The following is a 13,826-nucleotide window of genomic DNA, read 5'->3' as shown; positions in this document are numbered from 1 at the left end:
TGGCCATTTGACCAAGGGCCTGCGCCCCTGGATCTTCCTTTCTGCGGTTGGTTGTAGTGGAGGATTGGTTTCAGTTCAACGTTCCCTCTAATTTTTTACGTGTCTGAGCAAACAAGTAACATCAGATGTATGCATCGTGGTCAGAGCAGTGTCATCTATTGAAGTTACGTGGCTCATTCAAAGATTCAGATTATAGCATTTACATCAGAACATTTTTAAGAACATTTTTGTGTTTTTACAAACGTACAATGAAAATGTCAACAACCCACAATGACAAAAAAATGGAAATGTCACTTCCAACTTTGTTTCATTTAATTTTTTTAAGCCACAATGATATCCCCATCTGTTTTTTTTTTTTTTTGGTGTAAAACGGAATTATTGCTTGCAGAATATCCTTAGCAATGCGGTGTGTTATGTGACAGAAGATTCTGTTAGGATGAAGGGCAAAGTTTACAAAACAGTGGTGAGGCCAGCCATGATGCAAGGATTAGAGACAGTGGCACTGAAGAAACAACATGAAGCAGAACTCGAGGTAGCAGAAATGAAGATGTAGAGGTTGGATAGGATTAGAAATGAGCTCATTAGAGGGACAGCCAAAGTTGGATGTTTTGGAGACAAGATTCGAAAGCGCAGACTTTGATGGTTTGGACATGTTCAGAGGCGAGAGAGTAAGTATATTGGTGGAAGGTGCTGAGGATGGAGCTACTTGGCAAAAGAGCGAGAGGAAGACCAAGGTTTATGGATGTGGTGAGGGAAGACATGAGGGCAGTTGGGGTTAGAGAGGAAGATGCAGAAGATATGCTCAGATGGAAAAAGATGACACGCTGTGGCGACCCCAAACGGGACAAGCCGAAAGGAAAAGAAGAAGATTGTCTGTGCTTTCATCCTCGATGAGGCTGTGCCAAGGTGGAATTTTAACATTATACACTAAGTCCTCTTGTACTTTCTACTTTGGCTTCAGACCAGACCTTTTTTACTCAAAAAAAATAAAATCTCATCCAGTTTCACCACTTTTTCTTTTATTATTCAATACCCCGACATTCATTAAAGCAACACCACTTTTTTTTTTTTTTTACCATTATTATCAAGAGTAAACATAAGCAGCATGCCTAACTCTCTTTGCTCTATTTTGCCCAGACTGTGTTAATAACTAAAGACCACTAGTGGTGTGCGGTGTTTGTAATTATGAGTGTACCCCTTTATGAGCAAATGGGGCGGGGGGGGGGGGTGTCAGGTAAACTAGGAAGTAGAAGTCGGGTGAACAGCAGCTTGTTAGAGACCGTGTGGTTCAGTGTTAAATTATTTTTTTAAAAAGACGTCAGGCTGTGGGTCACCTCGCTGGAATGGTTTTCATGTGCACTGAGTGTGCAACAAGTGCACAATTGTGCAGTGGCGCAGCTTAGAGGGAGAACATTGGTTCAGGTTGCTCTCTTGTGCCTTGTTCCTCCTCCTCCACTGTGACAGGGGTGTTGATGTCCAGCAGACTGTGGTGTGTGTCCTGCTGCTGAACTTCAGCCAACTGACTGACCTGCTTCTCAAAAGGTAGCTGTCAATGCAACTTACCCGCTGTCCCTTCTTTAGGCACAGTTTCCTGCGGTGGTGAATCTCCAGGCCCTGAGTGGATGTAAACTTTGGCCAACTACAATTGCAGATCTGGAGGATAAGTCCTGCTTTGAGTGTTGGAGCTTCATTTATGCTGCTAAACGATATTGTAGTTTTTTTCCATTTCTGTGTGTTCTGTCCTCCAATGAGCCATCTTCCGCCCCCACTCTCACAGGCTCAGGGGCTGTTTTCTTCTTAGAATTTTCAGTAGCTATGTTGGGTGAGCCCATAGAGGAATTGTCCTGGGCTCTGCTGCCACACGTAGCGAGCATGAGGCGGCCCAGTTAGCGTCTATTCTTATCCTACCAGCTGTCTTTCTAGGCTGTCACAAGGTCTTTCCCTTGTTGTCAGCAGCCTTTTCACAGCAGTCACTGGTTCACCAGATGATCAGATGTATTATGTAGGACTAGATGTTAATATCCCTCTATTCATGCTAAACCCTGAAACAAGCATTTAGACCTAAGCTATTTTCTTTCTTAGTATTCAGTTATTTTTGGAGGGAATTAGTATTTTGAAAACACAGTTGAACTTAACCAGCTTCAGATTACTTAGATATCCAAATATTATTGCAAATGTGCCCAAGTTTATGAAACAATAACGATATAAAAAAAGGCTGATACCTTTTTGATCCAGTGACGGTATTCATTCACTCCAAACGTCTTCTTCAGATAAAGACCAAATATATAGCCTGAGATTCCCTTCAAAACCCACTCATCAGCCCTATAGGAGTGACAACATACCATTAGCTATTAGCATGAGGTTCACAAAAACTATGTACAAATATCAGTCAGATGCTTTCCACATGGCTGCTAAATTAACATAGGTATTGTCATTTATAAACCAGTTACTTTTTGAGCCAACTCCCACATTTTACTATACGCAGGGATTTGTGAATGGAAATCCTGAACATGTTGGATCACTTGGAATCATTGAACATAAAGTCGTGTTTAAAATAATGCAGTCCAATGTGACAAACCAGATTAATCCACATTTTCAAGATATTTTTTATTGCTACCTCAAACAACTCACCAGTAGGTGCAGTAGATTCTAAGAAAACCAACAAGACCCAGCATTTTTGATATACATACACACTTAGGCTATGCAATTGGACAATTTGTTGAAGTGGATGTGTTCCAAAAAATAGTCTGCCGTTGATTTTACAAAGTCAATTATTTTGTTCATATGTTTGTTTCTAGGATTTACCAGTCATTTGAATCACTAAACTAATATTTAGTTGAATTTGTGTTTTTTTTTTTTTTTTAAATAACTGCTTCACATATGCGTGGAATGGAGTCAACAAACTTGTGGCACCTTTTAGCTGTTATTCCACTCCAAGACTCCTTAAAGACATTTCAAAATTCTTTTATATTTCTTGGTTTTGCTTCAGAAACAGCATTTTTCATGTCACCCCACAAGTTCTCGATTGTCTTAAGGTCCAGGGATTGGGCTGGCCACCCCAAGACATTAATTTTGTTGGTTGGGAACAAAGACTTTGCATGTTTACTTGTGTGTTTCGGATCATTGTCTTGTTGAAACACCCATTTTAAGGGCATGACCTCTTCAAGTATTTTGACATTCCAAACTGAAACATGATCCCTGGTATGCGATAAATGGGCTCAAGACCATAGTAGGAGAAACATGCCCATAATCATGATGCTTGCACCACCATGCTTCACTTGACTTGAATTCAGAGTTTGGGGGTCGTTTTGTAAACTGTCTGTGGCCCCTGGACCCAAAAAGACCAATTTTACTCTCATAAGTCCCAAAAATGTTCCTCCATTTCTTTTTAGACCATTTGGTGTATTCTTTGGCAAATTGTAGCCTCTTCTGCACACTTCTGCAACCAAGGGACTTTGCGGGGGATTCTTGTAAATAGATTAGCTTCACACAGATGTCTTACAATTGTCACTGTATTTACACGTAACTCCAGACTGTCTCTGATCATCCTGGAGCTGATCATTGGCTGAGCCTGTGCCATTCTGCGTTTCATTTTGATGGTTGTCTTCTGTTTTCTGCCAGGTGTCTCTGGGTTTTCCTCTCCATTTTAAGGCATCAGAGATCATTTTAGAGGAACAGACAATAGTTTTTTGCACCTGTCCAATCAAACTTTGTATCAAAGTACATAGTTCTTCTGAACAATGTGTTGAATGCCCCATTTTCCTCAGGCTTCCAAGAAAAAATGCATGTTCAAAGGGTGCTGGCTTCATCCTTAAAAAGGGGTCTTCACAAAATTGATGACTTCACTGATTGAAAGAGAGACTGCTATTTTTTTGGAACAGACTCATTTTCAACAACTTGCCCAATAGCACAGCCTTAAGAATGTGTATATAATGATGGCTGGGTATTGTTGGTATTCTGAGATTATACTGCATTTGCTGCTAACTTGTTTGATAGCAATAAAAATGTACTGAAAACATGGATTAATCTGTTTAAGTCACATTGGACTGCTATTATTTTGAACACTACTTCAGCCCACAACCGAGGATATTGTGTCACCATAAACTTTTGAAGATGACGCTGAGTCAGACCTTAACTGACTCCGATCAGAAGATAGAGAAAATGCTCAAATTTAGCCATACTGTTTTTGAATGCCCAGGTTAAGCAGTGTTCAGCGCTTAAAAGGTGATCAAATCTTTAGACATATTTCTACTTTATCGATTTAAGCATTCTGACTGTTCACAAGTATGTCTAATCACTGACCAAACAAAAGTGCTATGAAAAAGTATGCATACCCCTAGAAGATTTTGACCCCGCCCAATCACAAATTGAAAATTTTGTGTAATTGACCAAAATAAGGCGACACAGTGGTTCATACCTGTTTTGATGTTTCCAACTCTGCTGAAATATTCCAAATGTATGCCTTGATGTCTGTATCAGTATGTCAAAATTCAAGCGCAATTGTGAGATATTTAGAATTGTCTTTGACTCTAAGCAACATGAAATGTGACATAAACCATAAGCAGTTTATTTCCCAAGACTACCGTATAAAGTCTGATAGATATGCTTGACTGCTGAGTACGGAGTACCAAATTGAGAATATTTTATAATTTATTTATTCAAACCGGCGTCACGGTGAGGGAGCTGTAAAGTTGGTCTCACTGAGGCCCCACTTGTGTGGAGTTTGCATGTTCTTCCCATGCCTGCATGAATCTTCTCCGGACACTCGGGTTTCCTCCCACATCCCAAAAATATGTAACATTAACTGAACACTCTAAATTGCCCCTAGGTGTGATTGTGAGTGAGACTGTTGTCCGTCTCTATGTGCCCTGTGATTGGCTTACAACGAGTTCAGGGTGGACCCTGAATCATGCCAGATGACAGCTGGGATAGGCTCCAGCACTCCCGCGACCCTTGATAGGATAAGTGGCCAAGAAAATGGATGGATGGCTCGTTTGAACTCATTTTAATAATCAAGCCAATGGGTGTGCTCTGTTCCATCTTTCACTATTACTCTTGCACACTCCTGGGTATTTAGCTCGTCTCCCGCCTTCTTGGTGTTTTTTTTTCCTCTCCTCTGGCTTCTTAGTTCTTGATGAAATCTTGTCAGCCATGGGCTATCCTTCTTACCCTAAAGGGTAACATGGTTCACCCTTCTTATTGTGTCACCACCTGTGGGAGAGGGCATATGGGTCAGGTGCACTGTGAGCTGGGTGATGGCCAGAGACAGGGACCTAGGCAATCCAAGGTCAGCAACAGAAACTGGCTCTAAGGGAGTGGAATGTAACCGCTCTGTCAGGGAAGGAGCCCAGGCTGGTGTGTGAAGTCCCGACAAGATATAGTCGTGCTCCCCACCACACCCAGCTTGGGGTCTGGTACCAGCCCTTTTGAGAGGGGTTGGACTCTTTTCCACTCTAGAGATGCCCGTGGTGGGAGGCGCCAGGAAGGTGTGGGTACACTCATTGCCCCCCTACTTCGCTGCCTGTATATTTGGACTTACGCTGGTGGATGAGAGGTAGCCGCCCTCCTCCTTCGGATAGGGGAATTGATCATGACTGTTGTTTGTGCCTACAACAGTTCAAAATAGCCACCCTTTTGGGACACCTTAGAAGGGGTCCTAGAAAGCACTCCAGCTGGCTACTTCTATGCTCACGTGGGCAATGACAATGACGCCTGGAAAGGAGTGACTGGAAGGAACAGGCCCCGCAATCAAAACTTGAGTGGTGTTCTGTTATTTGACTTCTGTGCTCACCATGGATTGTCCATAAACATGTTCAAGCATCAGGGTGGACATACATTTGGTTGGCACCAGGGCATGCTAGGTCGCCATCCGATGATTGACTTGGTGGTCGGATTGGCAGCCGCATGTCTTGGAAACTCAGGTGAAGAGATTGGCGGAGCCGTCTTATAATCACAACTGGTCGTGAATTGGCGCCGATGGTGGGGGAAGATGCTGGTCTGACCTGGCAGGCCTAAACGTATTGTAAAAGTCTGCTGGGAATGTCTGGCAGAATCCCCCGTCAGAAGGAGTTTCAACTCCAACCTTCGGCAGAACTTCATCCATGTCTTGGGGTGGGGACATTGAGTCCACGTGGACCATGTTCTGCGCCAATATTGCCTATCCGGCCGACCAGAACAGTGCCAGAAGGTAGTCCATGCCTGTCGTGGTGGCAATACCTGAACCCGTTGCAGGACACCACCGGGGAGGGATGCCATCAACTAAAGAAAGAGTCTATCAGGCCTTTTTGGCCTCTGGGACTCCTGTACCCGCTGACAAAGCGGAATCCAACTTTGGTGGTCGGTGAGGCAAAACCTCAGCCATTAGAGGAGTTCAGTGAGGCCATGGAAAGCAACAACTGAACTGCTTCGAATAAATTTTAGTCCACCATAAGGCTTCTCAGGAGGGAGAAGCAGAGCACCATCAACCCAGTGTATCGTGTGAATGGAATTTTTGAGCATGCACAGATGCCGCCGATGTGTAAAAGAAGACTGCCTCAAGTGCACTTAGAAGAAAAATCTATCTGGAGCGTGTGTAGAAGACAGTGCTAATTGTTTTTGTACGCTGCAGCAGGACACGCACAAATCCAAAATATGCATTTGTATTTTAATTAATTTAAAATCTTTCAAAAATAAAATGAAAAAAATAAAAACAATGACTTTTGTTTGAGTAGTTTCTCTCAGTTTGGAAGCAAAGGAAGTAAAAAAATATTTACAAAGTCCTTCTGTGTGAATATCTAATTTCACAAAGTACCAGTATATCATCGGGGTGAGAACGCACAATCTCGTAAGATCTCGGAAGCAAACCGGGTTTGGCCCTGGTTAGTACTTGGATGGGAGACAACCTGGAAATAGCAGGTGCTGTAAGCTTCTCTCCCCAGCTAAAATGCGGAGGGGTTTCATCAGGAAGGGTATCCACTGTAAAACTTTTCCTTTCGGCTTGTCTCATTAGGTGTCGCCACAGCGTGTCATCTTAGATGAACGTATATTTGTTTGGAACAGTTTTACGCCGGATGCTCTTCCTGATGCAATTGTTTATATTACTAATAGTTTGCTGAATGCATGTACGGTGAGTGTACAGTGCATGTCATAAAATGACCTCCCAGTCAAGTCAACTAGATATTCAGTAATAGTCTACAAGGCGTTGCTTATGAAGAGTAAATTATTCTTTACTCTGAGGTGTACACATTTGCGTGTGCCAGCTGTCAATAAATAAGGTAGTTTTATTTCAGTGAAAAAGTCAGTCAAAAACTTACATTTTTTGTCAAAGCATTTTGGTGGCTGAATCTTTGGTGAATCACTAATGCCACAACAACCACCAAAACTACAATCAGTGGGTTTTAACAAAATATTCCTTACCAAGACATCCTGGAGATGAAACAACCAAAAAATTGCTGAGCCAAGGCCTGGGCAAGGCAACGACGAGTCAAAGGGGTCTGGTCAATGACCATAGAGCTATGAAGAAGGTTGGTGCTGGAAAACATGGCAAAATCCTGTGTGAAAAATGTGAGTAGGGGATGCACACAAAACAAAAACAATTTTTCTGAATTTCTAAAGTTATGAAAATAACATTCTCGTGGGATAGTTATTGCAGTATTATGTACCGGGATAAAAATAATTAAATGTTCAATTGCACGACATAAGTTAGCCTATCTCGTTTTTACAGTTGTATAATGTCAAATAAATGGCATTCATTCACGGTACAGTATAATTGTATTTGTGAATAAATCTTCAGTAGTTGCAATTTTCATGTAGTGTATTTATTGTATCAACCTTGGAATGGCTGATGCATTTGCAACCAAATGTCTTCTGTTTCATGCAATTTTAAAAACTCACAGGTTTTCATGAAAGACAATATTGGGACATGATATATCTGAGACCAAAATCTGTGGCCCTATTTTATAGTTTGGCAGTCAACATCTTATCAATTTAGCCTTAATTGAGAGGAATACACTAAACTTGACCGGTCTCGTGGAAATCAAAGAAGAAACAATGTCATGCCAAATGAATACTATGTTGTGATCTGCAAATGAAGTGAATTAAAAAAAAAAAAAAAAGAAAATACAGGACTAACAAAGACAAAGTATGACTCCAAAACCCTGATGACGAGTACACTAATTGGATCTCTGTTACCCTTGCCCGGACAGGGGTCACCGGGGCCCCCCTCTGGAGCCAGGAGAACGTTCCCACCCCCGATCAGAACCTAAGTGGTGTTCTGTTGCTGGACTTCTGTGCTCATCACAGATTGTGCATAACGAACACCATGTTCAGGCATAAATGTGCCCACATGTGCACTTGGCAACAGGACACCCGAGGTTGCAGTTCAATTATCGACTTTGTGGTCATGTCATCGGACTTGGGAGTGCATCTCTTGGACACTCGGGTAAAGAGAGGGGTGAAGCTGTCAACTGATCCCTACCTGGTGGTGAGTTGGCTCTGATGGTGGGGGAAGATGCCAATGTGGCAGGACCAAACGTATTGTGAGGGTCTGCTAGGAATGGCTGGCAGATTCCTCTGTCAGAAGGAATTTCAACTCCCACCTCGGAAAGAACTTTGCTCATGCTTCGGGTGAGGCGGGGGACAATGAGTCTGAGTGGACAATTTTTTGCACCTCCACTCCTGAGGCGGCCGACCGGAGCTGTGGTCGTAAGGTGGTCTGTGTCTGTTGTGGCGGCAACCCCCGAACACGTTGGTGGATACCAACAGTGAGGAATACTGAAGAAGGAGTCCTGTCGGGAATTTTTGGCCTTTGCCTCCCGAGGCAGCTGAAAGGTACCGCGTGGCCAAGCGGAATGCAGCTTCGGTGGGAGGTAAAAACCCGGGCTTGGGAGGAGTTCGGTGAGGCCATGGAGAATGACTTCAAGACGGCTGCGAGGAAATTCTGGTCCACCGTCCGGCGTCTCAGTAGGGGGAAGCAGTGCACAGTCAAAACTGTGTATAGTAGGGATGGGACACTGACCTCAACTCGAGATGTTGTGAGGCCGTGGTGAGAATACTTCAAAGACCTCCTCAATTCCACCAACACGACTGCGTGCTCTGAGGCGGGCTCTTCTATCTCTGGGGTTGAGGTTACTGAGGTGGTCAAAAAGCTCCTTGGGGGCAGGGCACCAGGAGTGGATGAGATTCGCCCGTAGTTCTTCAAGGCTCTGGATGTTGTGGGGCTATCCTGGTTGGCACACCTCTGCAACATCACATGGACATCGGGGACAGAGCCTCTGGTGTGGCAGACTCCGGTGGTGGTCCTCCTTTTTAAAAAGGTGAACCAGAGGATGTGTTCCAACTATAGGGGGATCAGACTCCTCAGCCTCCCTGGTAAGGTCTATTCAAGGGTGCTGGAGAGGACGTTCCATCAGGTAGTCGAATCTCAGATTCAGGAGGATCAACATGGTTTTCACCCTGGCCGTGGAACAGTGGATCAGCTCGACACCCTCGGCAGGATCCTCGAAGGAGCGTGGGAGTTTGCCCAACTAGTCTACACGTTTTGTGGATTTGGAGAAGGCGTTTGACCGTGTCCCTAAGGAAGTCTTGTGGGGGGGGGTTCTTGGGGAGTATGGGGTTCTGACCCCATAATAAGGGCTGTTCGGTCCCTGTAAAACTGGTGTCAGAGTTTGGTCCGCATTGGCGGCAATAAGTCGGACTTGTTTCCGGTGAGCCAGGGGTTCCTTTTGTCACTTTTATGGACAGAATCTGTAGGTGCAGCCAAGGCTTATAGACGGTGTACGGGTTTCGTGGCCTCAGCATCGCATCTCTGCTCTTTGCAGTTGATGTGGTTCTGTTGGCTTCATCAAGTCTTGATCTCCAACAGTCACTGCAGCAGTTTGCAGCCGAGTGTGAAGCGGCTGGGATAAGAATCAGCACCTACAAATCTGAGACAATGGTCCTCAGTTGGAAAAGTGGCCGTGTCAGAGATGAGATCCTGTCCCTAGTGGAGGAGTTCAAGTATCTTGGGGTCTTGTTCACAAGTGAGGGAAGAATGGAGCGGGAGATCAACAGGCGAATCCTTGCAGCGTCTGTAGTGATGCGGACTTTGCATCGATCCGTGGTGGTAAAGAGGGAGCTAAGTTGGAAGGCGAAGCTCTCAATTTACCAGTCAATCTGCGTTCCTACCCTTACCTTTGGCCACGAGATATGGGTCGGGGCCAAAAGAACAAGATCCCGGATACAAGCGGCCCAAATGACTTTCCTCCACAGGGTGCCCGGTCTCTCCCTTAGAGATAGGGTGAGAAGCTTGGTCATCCAGGAGGGGCTCAGTGTCGACTTACCCACACTTTGAGGATTTTCAATTTTCATTCTTGGGTCTGGTACCAATTAACCTTGAAAAACAAGGGATTACTGGACTTCAACTATGAGGAAAATGGTGTAATTATATAACAAGAGACACATTGAGACGGTGAATAGATCAAATCACATTCAGTTGAGTTGCTATTAATGGCTGAAGGCAGAGACTTCGGCAAGCCGATTCCCAGCTATAGAAGCTGTCTCTAGGGTCTTGGAATGTCACCTCTCTGGCAGTGAGTGACAGTGAGACCTACAAGGGCGTGATTGAGAGGAACTGCCCCCAACCACCCCCCACCCCGATCAGAACCAGAGCGCTGTTCTGTTATTGGACTTCTGTCATCATCCCGGAATGTCCAATATCGAACACCATGTATGAACATATGGATGTCCAGACATCCACTTGACACCTGAAGTCGCAGTTCAATGATCGACTTTGTGTTTGTGTCATCGGACTTGTGCCTGCATGTCTTGGACACTTGTGAAGAAAGGGGCGGGGAAATCAATTGATCACCACCAGGTGGTGAATTGGCTCTGATGGTGGGGGAAAATGCCAGTTCAACTTGATAGGCCCCCATGTATTGTGAGGGTCTTCGGGGAACAACTGGCAGAATCCGCTCTCAGAATAAGTCCCAACTCCCACCGCCGAAAGAACTTTGCATGTTTTCCATGGGACTTGTTTCCTCTGAGGGTTAGACTCCACCAAGGCTGCCTTTTGTCACAGATTCTTTTCAGAACCATAAAAGCTATGAACAGAACACATACGCGCAGCCGACGTGTAGAGGCTGTACGGTTTGATTGCCTCAGTATTACATCTTTGCTTTTGGCAGATGTGGTCCAGTTGGCTTTTTCAAGCCATGATCTCCAATTCTTACTTGAATAGTTCACAGCCGAATGTAAAGCTGGGATGAGAATCAGCACCGCCAAATGTGAGACTATGGTCCTCATTTGGAAAAGGGTGCCGTGCCCTGTCAAGGTCAGAGATGAGATCCTACCTCAAGTGGAGGAGTTCTTGGCGTCTTGTTCATGAGTGAGGGAAGAATGGAACGGTAGATTGACCTGGTTTGGATATGTTCCTGGATATTTTCTGCTCCTATCAGAACACAGAGTGCACGGCACTTTGCCAGGAATGTCCACGTTTTGTATTTGTTCGGTTAGACATGTTGATACCGTTTTCGTTCCTATCTGCACGGTTACACTTTTTCCAAGCCATGCCCATCTGAAACTGTTTTTTACACCATGGTTTTAATCAATTTCCCTGGCACGATCTTCATCGTTTCGCTCCAAGACTTTCGCCATACTGGAAAATGTGCAGACCGGTCAATGACATATGCGTACGTATGTCTATAAGTTATATCTATGCCATGGTAAATAGAATGCTTCTCTAAGAAATGATAACATCAGAGTGAAAATACCGATGAAATACCATCAGAATGCTGCCGGAAATCGGAATGTTGTCGTTACAGATAGCAATGCTGCTTTCTGCTATCACAGCTGTGACTAATTTCACGACGAGTGTTGCCGATAAATGCTGGTAGCCGGTCTTGATCATAGCCTCACCCCGCATCAAGCCGAAACCCGCAACCCCCCAAAACAAAACAAAAAATTCTCGACGAATCTACACGTTCCACAACTATGACATTTTCAGCTGAAAAAACTCGGGAATTCGACAAATCCACGTAAAATTCTCATCCCTGTGGCTGAGGCATCTGATTTGGACGCCTCCCTGGTGAGGAGTTCCGGGCAATTGTGAGAAAATAAAAGACATAAGACAACTGACAATCTCCCTCGATCTGGGGCTTCTTGCAAGATCTCACCCGTGGGGTCAATGTGATCACAGAACGGTGAGCAAAAATCCCAGAACCACACAGTGGGACCTAGTGAATGACCTACAAAGAGCTGGGACCAAAGCAACAGAGACTACCATCAGTAACACACTCCAGTTCCAGGGACTCAAATCCTTCAGTCCCAGCCGTGTCCTCGTGCTGAAGCCACTACATATCCAGACCCACCTGAAGTTCGTAAGGGAGCCTTTGTATAAAGAGGAAAAAGACAAGAGAGAGGATTGGGAGAATCTCAGATGAAACCAAAATAGAAATTTCTCCACCAATTGTCTTCTTTGGCAGAAAAGAATGAGTATATTGTTAGAAGGCTTTTTTCCACCAATATCATTCAGCCCTTTCTACAAGTGCACATACAGACTATATATGGTGTGCTTTACGTATGACTGAGTGCCTCAAAATCCATGTCACAACAAAGACGGGTACATTCCTCAACCAAGACTCAGGTGTCTGTACTTTCGAGATAAAGACCACGCTTTTGAGGCCAAAACTGTGCACAATATAGACAGGGTAGCCGTAGGGTTTGAAAAAGTACAGAGGCAATCTACATGAATGTGGAAAGACCATCCCTGAACATTGGAGGTGGCTTAGAACACCCCCCTTCTCCCACTTACAATGTCTTCCTTTCTTCATTCCAGAGAAACTTAAAGGTCTACTGACATGTACAGCATGATTTTAAGGATGTTTTTAATTTTAAAAAAGGCAGCCGGAACGGACCCATCCGTCTTTTCATCACACGTCATGATCAGAAACAGAATCAGCTTTAATGGCCAAGTGTGTAAAAACACAGGAGAGACTCTGGAGCTGGAGAAGTTTGGAGGAGAGGAATTCAGGGATGATTGCGTTAAATGCAGAGCTGCAGTCCAAAAACATGATCCTCATATAGGTACCCTCGCTATCAAAATGTTCAAGGATGAAGCGGAGACCCATGTTGACTGCATCATCCGCAGACCTGTTTGCTCAATAGACAAACAGCAATGGGTCCATTTGGGGACCTGTGACGCTTTTGAGGTGGTCCAGCACAAGGCATTCATGACCTTCATGACCACAGATGTCAAGGCAACAGGCCTGTATTCATGAAGACCTAAGACCGCTGCTTTTTTGGGGACCGGTATAATGTTGGAGCGCTTGAAGCAGGTTGGTACTTCACACAGTTCTAGAGACCTGCTTCAAATCTTTGTGAAGACAGGAGCAAGTTGGTCTGCGCAGACTTTGGGGCAGAATTGGGACACAAGGTCTGGGCCCGGTGCTTTGTTGATCTTTTGTTGTTTGAAGATCTGTCTAACGTCCCCTTCATGGATACTAAACAGGGGAGAGGAAGGTGGAGTGGAAGATGCTGTGGGTTGCAGTGCAGCTTGGTGGGTGCGTAGTGTGGAAGTGCCTATTTTAAATCTGCAGTAAAAGCTATTTAGGTTGTTGGCTACCGGAGAACGTCACTTGTAGTTAATGACAGATTGTAATCCGTGCCAGACTGATTTAGAGTCAGTCACGATGTTTTTCCTGTTTAACGACATCGTCCCTCTTTGCAATGTTAATTTCTTTATTCAGATGGTTTCTAGTGCGATTGTAGAGGGCCCTGTCCCCACTACGATATGCAATCTCTTTAGCCTGCCTGCGGGTAGGTATTCAGTCCAACAAGCAGTAATCAGAGGAGCCAATTGGTGCGTGGGGGAT

At 44.5% G+C, this 13,826-nt stretch overlaps 1 protein-coding gene across 10 annotated transcripts in view; it reads right to left on the bottom strand.

Annotated features, from left to right (window-relative positions):
* Positions 1 to 13,826, bottom strand: part of taf2 (TAF2 RNA polymerase II, TATA box binding protein (TBP)-associated factor) — a 172,836-nt gene that overhangs the window by 109,101 nt on the left and 49,909 nt on the right. For all 10 annotated transcript variants that reach the window (XM_061819042.1, XM_061819045.1, XM_061819040.1 and 7 more), the window contains 2 exons: positions 7,396 to 7,509; positions 2,223 to 2,322 (listed from right to left, as the gene is read on the bottom strand). In XM_061819042.1, the coding sequence (XP_061675026.1) occupies positions 2,223 to 2,322; positions 7,396 to 7,509 (214 nt within the window). The remainder of the gene's footprint in view (positions 1 to 2,222; positions 2,323 to 7,395; positions 7,510 to 13,826) is intronic.

This window comes from Syngnathoides biaculeatus, chromosome 5, assembly GCF_019802595.1.
Source record: "Syngnathoides biaculeatus isolate LvHL_M chromosome 5, ASM1980259v1, whole genome shotgun sequence".
Lineage (NCBI taxonomy): Eukaryota > Metazoa > Chordata > Actinopteri > Syngnathiformes > Syngnathidae > Syngnathoides > Syngnathoides biaculeatus.
Note: the sequence above shows the minus strand (reverse complement) of the source record. Positions and strands in the feature narration are given on the sequence as shown.